The 19696-nt window shown below is 39.4% G+C and overlaps 1 protein-coding gene across 1 annotated transcript in view; it reads left to right on the forward strand.

The window, feature by feature from the left end:
* LOC126460849 (ubiquitin-protein ligase E3B) overlaps window positions 1-19326 on the forward strand; it is a 297274-nt gene extending 277948 nt beyond the window's left edge. Inside the window, exon 17 of the mRNA XM_050095948.1 lies at window positions 10980-19326. Within this exon, the coding sequence (XP_049951905.1) occupies window positions 10980-11152 (173 nt within the window). The 3' untranslated portion in view covers window positions 11153-19326. The remainder of the gene's footprint in view (window positions 1-10979) is intronic.
* The last annotated feature ends 370 nt before the right edge of the window (window positions 19327-19696 follow it).

The following is a 19696-nucleotide window of genomic DNA, read 5'->3' on the forward strand; positions in this document are numbered from 1 at the left end:
TTACTCGAATCTAAGCCGCACTTTTTTTCCTCTTTTTGTAATCCGAAAAACCGCCTGCGGCTTAGAATCGAGTGCAAAGTAAGCGGAATTTTCATACATTATCCAATGAAGTAAATACAAATTCCGTATTGTTCATCTTCAAATGTAGCAGCATTTCAATGTACTATGAAAATCCAACTGGTAAGACTGTTTGGGATGTTTGTCAATATGGCCAACTGTACATTCTGAATTTTTGCCTACCTGTGAGAAGAGATGGTTGCTAATAGGAACTTTTATGAATTGTGAATCACATGCAGTATATCCTCTTCACCATAAGAATAATACGAATATAAACATTTTGTCATGTATTCTTTCGTGTTTGCTGCTATCTCATTTAAATCCTGTCTGCCTAATAAAGTACGAAACTAGTGTGAGACAACAGCAAACGCGGAAGAATATACATATCATGTCATGTTTATATTCATATTATTCTTATGCCTAATAGTGATACAGTCGGAAATGAAGCACGACAATTGACCAGATTTTTAAATCTAAGATGACTCTAATTTCTGTGCAGAATGTAATGTACAAAAGAGGCGTCTGCAAACATTTTCAAACGGCGAAAAATTTTAGCTAAACTCTCGTTCAGAACATCTTCTATCACATGCAGTCTATTATTTGGTTCTTGTTGATCATTATCAAAGAAAGCAGCAGTGTAAGTAACAACAAATAGCAGTCTCTTGCCATTGTTTCGCTAATGAGACGATTCCTCTCATTTTTTCTTTAATTGTAATCGCCGGTAGCGCGCAAAAAGCAAGCTATGCCGCGAGCGGCGACAGGCTGTAAACACGCACTATCAGAATGCGAGAAACAATGCATGACACAGTATAGTAATGCATTTTCAGTTTGGAGTGTCGTAAACACCTATAACAAAGAGAACAGCACTTATCAGATCAAAGAAAAATAAGCAATCGATTCAAACCAGACGAAGCACATGAAAAAGGAAGGGTACCCGCATAAATACGGACGGAGCGCCTGATGCGTAGCAAAGGCTACCTGGTAAAGCTTAACTGCTAAGCTTACGACTCAAACCAAACTACTGTAGCTGTATCATCATTCATTCGACCTAAATTGTGTCTCATATTACAATGGACCAACTTAGTTTCGATTTGGAGGTGAGGCCTAAAACTTTTCTCTCCCTGGAATTTCGAGTCTCAAATTTCAGGTGTGGCTTAGATTCGGGAAATTTTTTTTTCCTTGAATTCGAGTCTCATTTTTCAGGTGCGGCTTAGATTCGAGTAAATACAGTAAGGACGGTGACTCGGCTTCTCTCTACGACTCTGCATTTGACGTCAGATTCGTTGTTTACTTTGCTTGTGGGATCTGGCAGTAGAGTGGACTGGTGTTGCAAGTCCAATTAGTATTTATTAAGTGACTGTTGATGAGAGAATTGTGTATGTGCTATTTTCTCCAATAGAGTTATATTCAGTTTTGCTGGACCGACATCACCGTGGTAGAACCAGATGTTTGTTTCCTGTATCATTGCAGCATAACCACATTTTACCACAACTTGGAGTGTACAATATTTATTTTGATACAATTTTGAACACTGAGCCTCCTGTTCGTGGTGTAATACCCTCGAGATATATTTTCTATATGTGATGTATGTTCTTTCAGACGGTTTTGATCCTTGAGCCACTATGAATCAAGACACAAAGGAATTAATGATGTTAGCTGCCAAAGGGTATTGATTTAAAACAGTAGGAAAAATTAAAAATTCACGAGGACAGGGATTTGAAACCAGGTCTTCCGCGTACTAGGCAGATGTGCTGACCACTGTGCGGTCATCGCAACTCTGTGGACTACCCTAGCACACCTCCCGTCAGACCCAAATTCTCAACTCGTCCACATAGTACTGATGTAGTGCCCGTTGCCCACTATCCTCATTACTTGCGGCATTTCGCCAATTCTTGTAAGAGTTCAGACGTGGTGTGCATCTGCACTGAAGTGGCCACTTGGTTGTCCTCATCATAATTATAGATGTGGGATGCATTCTTTCAGACATTAATTGAGTAGCCACTATGACTTAAACCACAAGGGAATTCAGAGATTGGCTGTGATTTAAATCAATGGGGAAAGTTAAAAATTTGTACCAAACTAGGATTTGAACCATAGTGGCAGGATCGTTGTCTCTGGAGATTTCAGTATTCTCATTCCATGATATTTCCCTCACAGGATCATAACTATTTTATGAGTGTGTCTTTGGTGAGCACAGGGCCCCACTACCTGTAGTACTACTATCTTTCTGTACTGCAAGTCTTTCCTTATACTACTCTGTGCATTTCACCTCCCCGTATCATTTGAAGCCTTTCTTTTTTCACCTATCTTCCCCTACCAAAAGTCAGCTCACATGTGTGACAGGTTAAAGGGTGACTGGGTAATTTGTAATTCCCTGTCCCTAGTTCGATGGGTAGGGGTTGTGTGTACCCTCTGCTAAAAGGCCAGGTCCAGTGGCCAGTTGACCGCTCTGTCTGGAGTTCAGGAAGTGTGTCCTGAGGTGTGAACAATCACCTGAGGTGGGTCAGTAGCCCTGTGTGGGAAACCCAAGGAGGAAAAGTGTAAATCATCATAGACTCTTGCAGTTGTGAGAAATCAAATCGCATTGAGTACAGGACCAATCTACCGAAAGCCTTGCCTAGCAAACAGAAATGGAAAGTAACTGAGAAAATAATGAATATTCCATGTGCACCCCACTACTTAATAGTGTCACATACGGAAAAAAGTGAGTTTTTTCTTAGCACTAAGAGGACCGGCATTAGCGAACTACATAGAAGGGCCACTATTGGTCATTTTTACCTGTGAAGTTTTCCTTCTCTGTTTACAGTTTTACTTCTTAAGTGACTTCAGTACAGTGTCTTTACAGGTCAATAGTGCATTATGCTTATTGTAAAAATGTGTTACGCTTCAAAGTTTCTGTAGAAATTGTATTTAATTAAATAAAAAAGATTGAAGCAAAGAATTAATTGTTAATGCAAAATCAGTTTATACTAAACTTACAAATGCAAATAAACATATAATTATACAACATTTTTTATCTTTATGACTTGTATTCAGTCAAACCCTCAAACAGGTCATAAATGTATATTTACTATGGAAAATAAAGAAAAATTGACACACATTGCTGTAGCAGTAATGAGAAAGCAAGATTTTTTTATCTCTATGACATCTTTTCAATCAGAGCCACCTTCTTTGTCAAAACACTTTGCACACACATGCCGAACACTTCCAGCACGTGGACCACATATGAATTTCTTGCACTGCTCACATACATGTTTAGTTTTGTTTGAACTTTTGCATCCTCGTATCTGGCAGGCCTCGTGTACTACCACCTTACGTATTTCAGTGGTCTTAATGAATGTTCTGAACACGAATGAATGTAATGAACAGGTTCTTTCCTTAATTGTACATACACAAAGGAAAGTTGTTCTGCTAATTTGAAAAGAAACACCTGCTGGCTAACTCTTTCTCCTGTCGTCTCTCTGTAAAGGATACAGGCGTCGATTCCGGCGAGGTCTAGGATGTTGGAAAACAAGTGCGTAGGCCATCTGTGGCAGCCAAGCTTGAGAATGTACAGACGAGACATCTTGTCCCGAATATAAATTCCAAATTTAGTGGAATTGTACAAGCTCACAGTTTTAGGGAGTTTCAGCTCGTCCACTGCAGCTGACAGGTGCGTTGTGCTCAGTAGAAGACCATTTTTCAGGGTCTTCCCCTGCTAGGAAGTAACTGTCACTGGATTTGTAAAAAATAGTGTCGTACAACGATCTGGCAGCAGGCTTTGCCGATGAGGAACTTCTCTTCGATTTTTCTTCAGTGCACCCACTGTGGTTATGTTCTCCCCCTTTAGCTGCTCCGCAAGATGTTTGGCTGTGAAGAAACAGTCACATGTTACAGATCTTCCTTTTGAAGTGTAAGGCTGACTGAGATGCGTGACAACATGCTCTGCAACAGGTATGTTAGTTGGTCAAGTGCGGAACTTCATTCATCGTACATTTACTACCGGTGTCTAATGCGTGTCAGAACCTCAAACCAAATTCGTCTGATTTATTACACGTGTAGTGTACCGAGCTTTCCACGGATAGAGCTGCAATGAATTCCAGACTGTTGCAGCTGCAGTGAAGCCATTAGTCCTGGGTCTCTTGGCACAAGTGTGCTTGTCATAGAACTACAAAATCACACCTCTGTGAACTTATTTCTTCCCACAGTACGAGCAAAAAATGCCGCCTCCCACACTTGAGACCGGAGAAGTTTCAGGGGGAAATTATTTCCTCTGTACACTCAAAGTGCACGCATTATAGCTATACCAGTTTTTGATTGGGCAATATCAAGTACCCGTGTGATATCCGGTGGAAGTTCTCGGGCTCTAATTTCTGTAAAGTTTTTTATGTTGTGTGGCGTATTATTTTCTGTCAACAGTCTCCATGCACTTATATAACTGCCTGCAACTGTAAGTTTCTTAGCATTATACACTTACCCAGGAGTTTCTACCAACATGTTGTAATGCCTTAATCTTCCAGGTGTGTGCTCTCACGCAATTCGAGTTCACACTGTTCTGTTGGCGCAGTCTCTGCACTTCGGGCTTCCGGATGCTGAGATGGATGTGATTTTTTCTGTTTTCTTCCTCAGCTGCAAGTAGGAATTTTGTGTGCCACTGGAATGAAATGTGTAAGCACTGGCTTATTTGTGTGTTGTTGTACAGGTACTGAACTTTCATCTTCCGACTCTGACGATTGGCCTCGTTCTGTTTCTTGGGGCTGGTATTTTGTGTTATCTTTATAATCTGTATCGTGCAACTCATCACATTAAAAATATCTTTTCCTTCAGAATCTTCTTCTGGTGAACACTTCACGTAATTGAGTAATTCTTAATCCAAATGAAAACACCAGTGTGCCACAATAATGAGGAGGAGCACTAAACTTCTGCAGAGCGCAACAGTGTGTATTGATGAAAAACAGCAACTAAAGTATGTCTATTCTTCTACTAAATAAAGTAAAATGTGAAAAGAAAGGGGGGGGGGGGGGACAAGGTCACAACAATGAAATAAAATAACCTCATTGGGAGAAAAAATCCATTGCTGAGCCTTTAGACACATGAAATGCAAAAAATTCCTCATCTGTCAGAATGACCAGCTGCGGTCCTTTAAGATAAAAATGTTTATAATTTGTTCAGTTTTTGTAACAGATGTTTGTCTTTTACAGAAATTATAAACACCGAGAGTACATTAAAAGGTCATGAAAAATACAGCCCATAAATTAAAATGTACACTGTTTATTAAACATTAAACAATGCTCACCATTCAGATTGACCACTACGATCCTTTTAGTGTTAGTATAAATCCCTTCATCATTGAACTGTGGAGTCAATTGCAGGCCAAATGAAGTCACGATCTCACCTACATAACGTAGCCCTTCTAATCGACATGAGGCCGAAATTATGATGAAAGCTGACTTTTTCACTAATATCCCGTACATGTGGAATCCCATAGCTCACTGACTTACTCCCACAGTGTTGTTACCATTGATCTGCTTGACGGTCTGCCCTAGGCAGAAATTCAAGGTTACCTCTCTGATCAGGAAATAGTTGCAGTACATCAGTATAACAGGACAAACAACAAATTTATGCCTGTCTGTGCCATCTCCCGTATATTTGGTCGAGTGGAGCTCCCTTCGAGGCTCGAGGCAGAGAAACGGGTCAACAGTATAAGATCCTATAAGCTAAAACTGAAGTGCTGCTGCTGGTTCAGTGATTCAGCTATACTTGTGTGTCCTCTAAAAAATGCAGCCAAATGTGTAAGTTTTGGCAGAGATACACATCAAGGAGACTGCATATCTCCTTCACCCCACTGCATTAACTGCACAGGAGACCACGTCGCTTTGTCCTGAAAGTACTCCGCTTACCTCGACGAGCGAGCTGTACAGGAGATCTGGAAATTGGAAAATACTTGGAGCTACTCAGAAAAAATTGCCATCCACAAGCCCTTCTTACCAACATCTGACTGTTTCAGCAATATTGTAGCTACACCACCACCAAAAATCAATACGGCCACCCGTGCCTGTGACCTTCAGTTTAGCACATTAACTGTAAAACCGCAAGTACTAAAGTAACATCATCGTCTATCACTGCTGTACCTGCAAAACACACACTGCTGGAAAAAAGGAAAAGAAACAGTACACCCGGAAAGAAGATGTCAGTTTTGACCCGATGACAGTACGTGTCATCTAGGAGATAGTAGGTGTACTGATAATGGTTTCAGTATTGTCCACCAACAGATAGCTCAGTAGCATAGCTACCAGAGCACTATCTGTGTCTACCCTTTAATAGGGAATGCTCACAGCCAGAAGGCTCAGTACGCTGCAGACACGTGAAGCAAGCAGGCAACCGTGTCACGGTGATGCACTCGTGCTTCCTACAGCCGACTGGGTGAGTTTGAAACGGGTCAAATGGTGCCCGTCTGAGTGGTGGGGTGGTCCTTTTGGAGCATTGCCACACACGTTGTACGTGCTGCGTCAGGTGTGCAATAGTGCCGGTATCTGTGGTCATGTGAGCATTCTCAGCTCTGGCGTCCACACGGTACGGACTCCTGCGAGGTTTGTCGTATTGTAAGGGCAACAGTGGAAGATCGAATGGCAACCCCAGGACAGATAATAGGACTTGTGAGCCCAGACGTGGCAATACGAACCATTGCGAACTGGCTGTTAGCAGTGGGGCTATTGTCGCCCACACCTCTGGCCCTTCTTCCACCCGTGCCACGACATCAGTGTGCACAGAGCAACTGGTGCCATCCGGAGATCACTTGCGATATGGAATGACACACTGTGGTCTACAGCAATGGAAATAGATTCAGCCTGCGGCAAGTGACGGTCGTTTGTGCGTACGATATAGACCTGCTAAGTGCTGTCTCGTACAATGCATTCGTCCGAGACAAATATAAGACTGCAGTAAGCTACAACTCTCGTTCACCTTTGGCATTTCTGGAGGGGACAGCAAACCATGCTCGGTATGTGCAGATTGTTGTTAGACCCATTGTTTTTGCCATTATTGCAACAGGAAAGTGATATATTGTTCCATCAGGGTAATACTCACCCACACATTAACCGTGAAACGCAACATGCTGTACAAGATGTGTAGCAACTTCCCTAGCCAGCACGAGCTCCAGACTTTTCTCCCCTTGAGCTCCTGTGGGATACGATGGGATGGGGAGTGATCGGTGTGACTCGTCAATCGACAACTCTTACTTCTAACTGAACAGGTCGAGCAGGCACGATATAACGTATCTCAGTACAGTATTCACTATCTGTACGATCAGCTATATGCCGGAGTCAGGGCCTCCATTGCCACCCGTGAAGGCTCCATCACATACTAATATGGGCACCTGGTACCTCAGAACCGCTTGTACTATTGATCTGTAAATGTAATAATTTTGTGTACTCCTTATGCACCATTGCAGTAACAAATCTCGAGTGAAATGGAAACCTACCCAGTTGCCATCTCTTACCCTATAGCATTATTGACCGGGAGAACCTGTCTGGTATAGCTCAGCTGTCTGATCCAAGTCTTTATTTATTTGACACCGCTTTGGTTACATGCTCACTGGTGATGGTGAAACGATGATGAGAACCACACAGTACCCAGTCCCTGAGGGGCCAAAATTCAACACAGCTGGAAATTGAACCCTGGCCCCACAATCTAGGAGCCAGAAACGCTAACCACTAGACCACATGCTGAGGACCTCTTGTCGTGAAATGGCTCTTCTTCAATAGAATGTACGAGGTATGAGATCATGTAGGGCAGAATTGCAGCTGCTGCTGAACAGTTTATAACTGTTAGAAATGTAAATACTGACTCGAGACCACTTTGACCTTTCACATTTAATCCAGGAACGTTTACAGCCTTCCTCCTGAGGCAAGAAGAGCAGCTCACGGGGGTGTAATAACACACATCTGAGTTGGTGACCATAGCTCTCCCAGAGCCTGTGTAAAAGGTACATTCCTGTCAAACAGTTTGGACCAGCTTCATATTGTTTCCCTCAACACAGATGAACCAGTGTTTCCTTCAAATCCTGCATATTCATTTTTGCACCTGGGTCTCTCCTTCTACAGCACAAAGCTCACTGAGCATCTAGAGTGGCCCAACATTTCATACACACACTCGAGCAACCATTTCTTGTGCATAAGTTGCTTGCTGAACTGTGTATGATCCGTGTTAAGATGGCTTGGCACCCATCTAAAACCACTTGCGCCCTTACACAAACAGTTTCACAATGGTGATGACCAGGTAGAGTATCTTATGTACGTCATCCTCTTTGCCGCTGATCGTTCCGTACCCTGAACATCTTCTCTCCCACAATGAACCCCAGTTCCCTGTTGTACAGGGAAAAGTTAGGTTCACGAGATGTATTGTCCGTGTCGTCGAGCGTGTTGGAGAACTGTGTCTAGTTTAAACAGATGAGTGCAAAGAGTAGTTGAATAGTTATAGATAGCAAAAGTGACTTATGGAGCTCTCTCGACTATTTTACTCCATCTACTGTTCCTTGGGATAAACATTGTCACTGTGCTGGGGAAAAGGTCTTCTTCCACTACCTGATCTGACCTTTGCAAACAGTACTGTAGTGGATGCTGCGATGTCTCCCACACCTCAGCCCATCTCAGCACTTTGCAGAGACCTCGAGCTCTGCCCTACTACTGTTGCCCTTCCTACTTCAGAAGCAAGTGGCAGATACTTCTCATAATCATAAATGCCACAATAATGTTTTTACCACAAAGGAATGAGAGCATGTTCTTATATCATCACGTTCCTCCACTCTGAGACCTGACGACATTCACCTTCGGAAGTCGCAACAGCTAACTCCCAAATGCAAGTGCTTTCTTCTCTGTATGTACAATTGTATCTGGAAGGATGGCACATTTTCTACAGCTGGTGTAAAACTACTGTGATACCTATACCTAAGCCTTATAAAGGCAGACACCTTCCCTCCATCTACCACCCCATACCACCCCATATGTGTCACCATTAGTGTGTGCAAGGTGATGAAACAAGTGATCATTGGGCATAGGATATGGTGGCTTGAGCCACGGAAATTCCTGATAGAGTGTCCACCTGCTTAGCTGAGTGGTAACGTGCTTGCCTCCCATGCAGCAGGCCCGGTTTTGATTCCCAGCCGGGTTGGAGATTCTCTCCACCTGTGGACTGGGTGTTGAGTTGTCCTCACCATCCTCTCATCATCATAGACACACAAGTCACCCAGAGTGGCGTCACATGAAATAAGACTTGCAACAAGGTGGCCGAACCCGGACAGGACCTCCCGGCCAACAATGTCATACGATCATTTTTTTTTTTTTCCCCTGATATAGTGGCTTTTGTAGGCATCACTCTGCAGTTGACTGTATCTCCAGATTCAGTGCTGAGCAAAACCTTATTTGCTATAGTGGTCGCACCCATTATTGGCTGCCTCCCACTGAGTCTCGCATGCTCTTTCTTTGTCAACAGTTTATTGGTCTATAGCAGCTCTCAGCAGGCCGCTTTACTCATACGACAACTCTGACAGCATTTCAAGCATCTCTACTTGTGAAGCATAAATAAAGCCTTTCACTTTTCCACTGGGGGGGGGAACACACAGTGAGAGGAATTTCTCCTACCATCCCTACATAACAATTGATCAAATATTATGTTGATTCTGCCTAATATCATATTTAGCAACTAGTGTGAGTATTATCTGAATTTTGTGACACCTCAGGGGATGTGGGCTGTACTATCACTGTTTGTTTGTATCGATTCTTAGTCCCATCAAATTTGGGCTACGGATGCACAGCTGTCCATCTTACATTGCCTTAATGTGATGCACCACTTGATTTCTCTTTGACTACTGGTGCATTCCCCACTAGCCCAGTTATAAGCCTTTAGTGGGAGTTGCCGAGTTAACACTTCCAGAGTTCACTTTTATATTGTTTCATCCTACATTAAGTGCAGCATTCCACGCTGGCAGAGTTCTGTGCCCTTCTTGAACTTACTTTACTTTCAAAGAACATTGCTCTGGTTTCAGTAACTAGCTTTACTTTTCTGGAGCTGCATGCACAGTTTAGGGAAAGAACACATTTACACCAGTGGCGCTAGGAATGACCACAGTGCAGGGTGCACCCTCGTTGTCAGCAAAAAGGTTTTTAGATGTCGACTGTTAGACCAATGCTTGATTTCTATCACAGAGCTGTTTGCCCTTTATCGTGCATTGATTTTCTCAGTGCTCTCCAGAGTCTCTGTGCAATTTACACATACCACCTTCAGTACAGCGGCTCCAGGAATATCTTCGTATGCTCTGCGATGCATGTGCCTCTGTGTCTTTTGTACAGGTTCCTGGACATTGCGGCATGTGTGGGAATGAGGCTGCTGATGGCCACCCTACTACCTGAGCCCTTTAGATATTCTGTGCACACAGACGATATCAGCGTTACTACATATATCACTATGGCGCAAACACTTGTCATCCCTCCATTGGTACAAGCTCGGGGAGATTAAACCCCTCCCTGTAGCTTTGGCAACTCATCTGTCTAATAGTGAGGAGCTAATTTTAACTAGACTAGAATTTAACTGGACTAAAATTTTCTGCTTATCGGCGACACTTCACGATTTTGCTCTCACTGTAACAAACCACTGATGATATGCCACTTTCTTCTTAACGTTAGTTTTTCAACATCGTATACTTTTAATGTGTCTGTGTCATTTGAGCCAGCTGTCTCATGTATTAACCAAATTCAATGCATATCTGTAATGTTACCATTAGACACATATCAGACATGCACGTTTCGCTCTGTTGTTTGCATTACGTACATTTATTTGTTTATTTTTACAGATAGTATTATTAAGGGCTTTTACACCATAAGGAAAAAGGATCCACAAAATTGGGTATGTTGTTTACAGTATGTACATTTATTTGTATATTTTTACAGGTAGTGTTATTCGGGGATTTTTTACCATAAGGAAGAAGGATCCACAAAATCGCCTCCCGACTTCATCTACATGCTTCAATCTCTTGAAGTTACCAAACTATCAGAAGAAAAGTACATTGCGAGAGAAACTGAGATACGCAGTTTCTAGTAATACAGGATTTGAACTGTCTTAAATTAGACTGAATCAGACTACAGGCATGAGATACTACAGAGACTTCCTCCAGAGGCTACTATTTTAATTTAAAATGTAAATATTTGTGAAAACATCAAATAGATGAAAACATAAGTAATTTAACACTGTAAATATGTTTGTAGATATCCTGTTTATATTTAGCTTAAATGTGAATTACCATTTCATAAGGTAATTTTAGTTTTCCAGTCAGTGTTATGTGGCCAGCATTTTTATTGTTGTATTTGTTACTCTTCTTTCTTCCAAAGATTTGCTCATTTGTAAATTGCTGGATTACTACATATTGTTTCAGTATGCTAACTCAAGGTAGAACTAATTAAATAACATTGTTGTTGTCATTGTTGTTACTGTTGTTGTTGGATCTTCAGTCCAAAGAATACTTTGATGCAGCTCTCCATTCTACTCTGTCCTGTGCAAGCCTTTATCTCTCTGAATAACTACTTCAACGTACGTCTTGTTGAACCTCCTCACTGTATTAATTTGTTGATCTCTCTCTCTAAAATTGTTACTCCTCATACTTCCCTCCAATCCTAAATCCAAGATCCCTCAATATCTCAGAATTTGTCTTATCAACCATCCCTTTTTTTAGTTAAGTTGTGCCAGAAATTTCTTTTCTTCCCAGTTCAGTACCTCCTTATTAGTTACATGTACTACCGATCAGATCGTCAGCATTCTTCTGTAGCATCCCATTTCTAAGGCTTGTATTGTCTTCTTGTATGAGCTGTTTATCATCCACATTTGACTTTCACACAAGACTACACTCCGGACAAATATCTTTAACAAATTTCTCTTCTTCAGAAACACTTTTCCAGTCTACATGTTGTATGCTCTACACTTTGACCACATCAGTTATTTAAGTCCCCAAATAGAAAAACTCATCTACTACTTTTAGTGTCCTATTTCCTAATCTGATTCCCCAGCATCACCTGATTTAATTTGACTGCATTCCATTACCCTTTGTTTGCTTTTGTTGATGTTCATCTTATATCATATTTCAAAACGCTGCCCATCCCACTCAACTGCACTTCCTAGGCCTTTGTTTTCCCTGACAGAATTACAATGTCAGCAGCTAACCTCAAAGTTGTTATTTCTTCTCCCTGAAATTTAATGCCTTCTCCGAATGTTTCTTTGGTTTCCCCCTTACTGCTTGCTCAGTGTACAGATTGAATGTCAGGGATAAGCTACAAACCTGTTTCACTTCCTTCTCAGTCACTGCTTCCCTTTTATGGCTCTTGGCTCTGATAACTGCTGTCTGGTTTGTGTACATGTTGTAAATAACATTTTGTTCCATGTATTTTATCCCTGCTACCTTAAGAATTGCAAGGATAAATCACTAACACAAAAAAACAAGATTACATGCACTGCTTGTGTGCACATGTATGCGAGGCTGTATTAGATCAAGCAAACTGTGCTTCTCAAAATGACAGTGATGCAGTTGGTAACCTCTTCAGTGGCAGAATAGCTGAAATGCTCTTTTTCCTTATTCTCTTATACTTAATACTGGAAAGGAGAATAATACAGAATGTAAAAGGTTATGCTGAGTGTTCCATATTTCACTTGGCTTAAGTACTACAAAATTTCATCACATTCCTCACAGGTCACACACATTTCACTTGTTCGTGCGGTAGATCAGTGCATCTGTGATTTCCCCAGGATGTTGTGATTGTTTGCTGGAAACATTTTAATTTCATTAAATAGAGGATTCTCAAGAGGAACAACATAATTATGAGATGTTACGAGTGAATACATGCAGCAGCAATGATTAAGTACTTGCACATTCCGAAAACACAGTTCTTTCTGTGGCAGTAAGTCATAATTTCCTCTCAACATTTCCATGTATTTTTCATTAAGTTTTCCTTTTGAATTTATCATTTCTCAGTTCAGTATATCAGTAAACATGAAATTTAAACTGTACAGATAACAGTTAATTAATGAAAATGTCTATATTCAGAAAATACTACTTGATTTCATTAAAAAGCACCATCATTGCAGTGACCAATCTTTAAAAATGGAAAACAAACAGTCTCATCCACATAAACATTTATTTTGATGGTAACCAGTTTCGATCACTCTCTGACCATCTTCAGACCCTCATACTGTAATGGTAGGTGGTAGTGGTGATTGAAGCAGATGTTATGCTTCCGCAAATGTTTTTTTTCCATTTTTAAAGTACTTTTAGCCAGACTGCTGTTTCTCCAAGGGAAATGTTGTCATAAATTATGAATTATCACGCTTTTAATAAATCAGCGAATTTCGGAACACTGTACTTCTTTTGTATTCATCCTTAAAAAGAGAGGACAGCTGCAGTAGATTAATGATGGGGAAGTTATTACAGAATGCTGCAACAGTTTATGAATCTAATTCTTCATCAATAGTTTTCACTCTACTGCTCCTGCATATTTTGTTACCTATTTTGTTCTTGTTATTTGTTACAATGTGTGCAGTGGATGGGAAGAATTACGCAAGCAGAACCTATTGGGTACACTTTTATTGTCAATAAAACTGATATGTAAATGCAGTTTGCTCCAAGTTATAGTCAATTAAAATGCTATGTCCAATTTTAAGATTTAGTTCACAACTGTGTTGGACATGACTTGAGGATCTTATATGTGTGTTTAAAAGCTCATAGGTAGCAGCCCACTGGTTGCTGCCCTTCTTCTCAATCATGTGAGATGTAACCTTACATCTTAATTCCTGTAGCATTTTCCTGCATTTGTCAACACTGAATCAAATCTAATGCACATTCCTCCACTCCTGTTGGCCAGATCAAATCCAGCAGGTATCTCAAAGAGTTGAGTATATTAAAGTGAAGAGTGATGAAAGGCTGGTCTCATCACTGTCATTTCTGTGCCTCTGTCGTCCTATTGAATTTCAATCAGTTTCAGAATGTATGGAGGGTAGAGCGGGTAGGAAGTTCAGCACTGTCACTATTGGTGTTACAATACATTAATAAGGCATGAATGTTTAGGCGTTACTGCTAAAAAGCTGCTTCTTAATTTTTGATGTACATTGTCTCAGGTTTTGTTTTTGGCTGTATTGTTTTGAAGATTGTTCTTACTTCCAGATATTTTGGACTGTACATACAATTTGTCTTTAAGGATTTGATTGTAATGAATTTTTTGTCCAATATTTATTCATTTTCCCCCCCATCTGATGTTACTGATACCCCAGTTTCCAAGAAGCTGTGGACATAGCGAATTGGAGTGATTTCATCAATATGTATGAATTCCCCGGTTATGTGATTTTAAGCTGACAAGTCTCGGTGTCTGTGCAAACCCTAGGAAGAGTCTGTTCCCCAGATATGTTAATTAAGACGGTCGATTTCAAACAGGAACAACTGTGGCTAACATTATCGAACCTCGGCAGACGGCGTTATTGGCAGCCCTGAGGTATGAGAATTGTTCAATTTCATCGCCATCTTCACAAAGCTATTTTGACCTGAGTTACTAATGCAATTTCTTCCAGTTGTAAATATAGCTTTTCCAAAGTAGGGGAAGTCCTTTTACGTATCACTTGTGTGTCTCTGTTTGGCACAGGTACTGCTATCACACCAGTGCTGGTGCAGTAGATTTTTTCTCTCTGAGATCTTTGAGAGGAAAATAATTGAGCATTCTGACAGTGCAAATTGATCTGGATGAATGCTGCCAATGCTGCTGTCTTGCCAAGCTGTAATATATTGATTATGCCTGCAATCTTTTCTGGTGGGAATGGACTGTATAATTTAAAGGTTACTTGTACAGTTGTAAATTATGACTTTTCCCGGTGGTAATTATAATATATTTTTCTTTTCTATACTTTTCTTCACAGTTTCATCCGTGTAACTTTTTCATTTTGGATCTGATCGTGTTTCACCTGATTTCCAGTATTCTGGCTAGTCCCTAATTCTTCCTCACCAGACTGAACTTTGCATTAAAACAACAGTCTAGGTCACTGTTATGTGCAGTATTATAATGGAGACTACAAACATAAAATCCTTCATAAGTTACTGCTGTCAACTAGTAAACTAATAACACTATTATTTTTTACTAAGACCTTTTAATCAATATTTCAGTTCTTGCTGTATTCATTCTTCTACCTCATTGCCCACATTTGTTTCATATGTTCTTATCCCTGTTTGTAGAGCTGTTGTACGTTATGAGGCTGTCTTCATTTTCTTTGTCGTTCATCCCTGAAGACCACTCTTTGAATTTTGTTCCTAAATAAATTACATATGTCCAGTATGTTGATGTTTGCTCATTTGAGGTCATTTAGTGTCTATGTGAACCATGCTGGTTGTCCTTGCAGCTTCATTATTTTACTAAAGATTTGCTTTATCAGTCCATCATTGCCCATTCAAGCCAAATGTCCAAAGTACAATATCCGTGATTTGCGCGTTATGTGTATTATTCTCTCTACCTGTTCATATAGTTTTTGTTCGGTTGTGGCCTCTTGTATTCTATTTTTGTTGTCCTCGGGCCAAGTATGCTTCTGACCAGTCTTCTTTCTATCTTCATAATTTTGTTTATGCCACCTTCCCACACTAGTTTTAGTGTTTTACCACAACATGGAGCATCAGGTCTCACTACTGTAATGTAATGTTTAACTTTGGAGTCCCATAATGAAGCTTTCTTCTTTTATACTTTTCTTGTGTTCTGAAATGTAGTGTTCATAGTATTTGCTCTTATCTCTAGACTGTCCTAATCATTGTTTATGCTTAGCTACTCACTTAAACATTTGTATGAGCTGATTTTGTTGGTTTTGTTTTGATTTATGAGTAATTTCTGTGGAAAATTTTTAACGTTTTGTGTTTGTGTTGCCTTTCTGTCTTTGGGAGAGAAATTTGTAAACCGCTTTTTCTACTTGCGTAATTAGATTTTCTGCCTGGATATTGGCATTTTTTGGTCTGTCTGTTATCAAGGCAATATCATCTGTGAATGCCAGGCAGTGTAAAAAGACTTTAATTTCCCAATTTGGATTTTCTCCACAATCCAAATATCTTCTCAAGAGAGCAGTTGAAAAGCAAAAATGACAGTTCATTACCCTGCCTCACTGTTTTTATCTCAAAGCTTTTGGAGAATTCTCCACAGAACCTCACTTACTATGAAGTATTTGTTAATATGTCTCAGATCATTTTTGTCGTTCTTAGATCTAAACCAAATTCTTTAATAATATTGACGAGTGATTTTCTGTCAGTGATACTATATGCTTTCTTAAAATCTACCAAATGTAACTGTTGTATCTTTGTTTCTCAGTTGTCTCATTTGCAGAATAATTTTTAGATTCTGGATTTGTTTGCTATATGACATATTTTTTCCTGAAAAAAAACTTTATTATTGACAACAAAATGTATTTTACTACTTGACAGCTGTGACTTACAATGCACTTTATGCTGTTTGATATTGTAGGCTAAATATTCCCTTGTAAGCTGTTGTAAATCCCTTTGTGATACCTGATGATGAACTGAGGGTTGAAACCAGTCATAACACAGAATTTTTTTATTAACAGCTCTTGACGACAGAATTAAAATCTTTTTTTTCCCCCCCTTCCATTTGTATCTTCGGAGTATGCGGCAACTGCTGCAGTATCTTCTGGTGGCATATAGTGTGTTAGAATGGGATGACATGGAGAATACCCGGTAATACATATTGTTTTGTGCACCTTGACTGATTTTTGTGCTGAAATTTTTATTGATTGTAATTGTGAAGACAGTATGTTCTGATGTTCACAATAGGCTTACGAGTAGTCATGTCATTCAGTATATAACTTACTGTTCTGTTCTCAACTGCTGCAACTATTGGCCACTAGCTTGAATCACACAATTGTACCTCTGATATACAACTAGAGGTTGGACCTTGGTTTCTTGATTTAAAATAACGATAACACTATATTCATTCAGAACTCCAGAAAAATATATACACTTTCTTCTAGTTAGCCTCTTGGTCTGAAATTCATAGATCTTGGATGCATTTGGCAGCCTTGTCTGTTAAGAATTTCTCTTGGAGTTTTTCTCCCCTGTACCTTTCTCACCAGATCATTTTCAACAGGTCTATTACTCATTTATTGTGATGCACAGTGCATATACAGTGTTTATGAATAGCTGCAGAATTGTTGTGTGTTGTGAACTTATTTGAAACAGGGTGAAAATTCAGAGAAGTCTTTACTCTTACTATTTGTACTTTCTGTTTCCACTATTCTTTCTCTACAGGGGAAAAATCTTCTATTCTGCAAGTCATGAAGAGTAATTACAAAATCGTAAGTCTATTATGTAACAATATAATGGAAAGGGTAGTTGCTATTCTCAATAAAGTGCAAATGCTGAATTGCAGAAAGGCACAACAAAAAGACTGTCGGAATGTTAACTTTCAGCCAACGAGGCCTTTGTCAGAAATAGACAACAGACACACACTTGTGCAAATGCAACTCACACACATGTGACCACAGTCTCTGGCATCTGGCTCCAGCTGTCTATTTTTGACAAATGCCTCGTGGCTGAAAGCTAACTTTCCGACAGTCTTTTTGTTGTGCCTTTCTGTGACTCAGCATCTCTGCTTTATGGTGAGTAGCAACTGTCCTTTTCATTATACTGTTACATTCCTTCTTGGATTTTCCATTGTTTAAGTCTATTATGTAGTGCAGAATAAGATTTGAAAGATGATGGAAAGAGGCACTGCAGGTTAAAAGTTTTAGTCACATATTCATATTTTGTAGTTTTGAGAGGTCTCACTGTTTCCTACCTGAAGCAGTTAGTCACATCCACAGCTACATGACTGATAATTTGTACCAGTATTTGCATAACAGAAGTTAATCATTTAACAAACAACCACATTAAAAGTTGCTTTAATTTTTATCTTTGGTTTTTTTACTCGTATTTTTAGATTTTAAAAGGTATATGACATGAAACATTTGAGGACCAAAACACTGTTTCTCTAGTGTGTAATACATTTTACTTGTTGTGTTGTTTTGCAATGAAGTCCTGAAGCTATACATGGAAGAATTTTGTAAATGAGCAGTTCTTTAGCTTGCAGAAGTTACAGAGGACCTTGTGTGTAGACATCAATTTTAGGAAATATAAATATTAAATCTTCAAAATAATTTACTTTGCTGTGAACTGTTATCAGTTCAGAGGAAAAATAAATTTTATTGCTTACAAATCAATATTTTCAAAACACACATTTTTAGCATATTTTATAAGACAGGCATTTTGTAACTATCAGTCTTATCATTTAAGTTTTATAAATTATTTTGGTTATTAGATATGACTGCTGCATATTGTAACTATCAAATATTACTGTAAACTTATCTTAGAATTGTGATAAAAAATGTTTTATCAATGATCTTTTTTCTGCAATGTAAAAGATATATTTTGAAATGCTCTATAAAATGTGAAACTAGCTGTGATATGGTATTTTAAACTAGATTCTAAAATAAAATGTAGTTTTGTCAAGAAAGGGCAATGTGTAAGAAAAAACCTTTGTACATGATATGTAAGACTGCTTTGGAATTTTACACGTCTCACTGACATGTTTTTCAGTAAATTTTGAGTTTTGTTTTTATATGTATTTCTGATAGACAGGGACAGGTATTTTAAAATGTGGAATGGAATTTATTACATTGATACCACAAAATATGCAGCTGATATAATGTTTGAAAGATATATCAGGTTGTTTTGTTGTCCTAACTGTTCCAAGGTTTGGCAGCAATGTACACAGAAATGTGTGAAGTAATTGAGACAATGGACAAAATGCCCTTTTCACCATCATGCAATGTGCCTAGTTTAAGTTCAAGGGAAAAACTGAAATACCCTAAATGCACAAAATAATGTCTGTGCAGACTTTCAAAATTATTTTCCTAAATATGTTATTACCATAATGATTGTATATAATTACTAATGGATAATTGTTCCAAAGACTTTTGTAGGTTGTATGTTGATTGTATTTTGGAATAATTATGCAATTGATGCATGTATGTTGTTTCTGCTTTTTTTATCAACATACTCCTTCAGAGGTAATGGGCCTGTGTGTGTGTGTGTGTGTGTGTGTGTGTGTGTGTGATGGAGGGAGGCTATTTAACACACTTTCCAAGTTATATACAATATGCATAACACCAGGTACTGTAGCCAGTCATGTGGTAGAAAATGTAAAGTTCACTGACAATCATAAACAGTAACAACACTGGAAGTGTATTTAATTACGTATGGTCTGAAAGTAAGCAAGAATCCAGATTTAGAAAACCATATAATAGTAAAACAAAAGTAGGAGGTACTACTGTAAATGTTCAAATACCTGTGAGCAAAAATAGTAAGCATCTTTTAAACTAATTTATTGCAGTTACAACTAGCTAAGGTTGTCTGTCTTCAAGGTAAATTAGATAAAGCATGAAGCTGTGTATTGATTCTCCCTCTCCCTCCCTCCCTCCCTCCCCTCTCCCTCCCTCCCTCCCCTTCCCTCCCTCCCTCCTCCCCCCCCCCCCCCCTCCCATCTACACAGTTACCACACTTTTATCTCGGAAATGACGCATGCATTAGAGACACACAGTATTTGTTACTGAA

This window comes from Schistocerca serialis, chromosome 1 (genome assembly GCF_023864345.2).
Source record: "Schistocerca serialis cubense isolate TAMUIC-IGC-003099 chromosome 1, iqSchSeri2.2, whole genome shotgun sequence".
Taxonomy (NCBI): Eukaryota; Metazoa; Arthropoda; class Insecta; order Orthoptera; family Acrididae; genus Schistocerca; species Schistocerca serialis.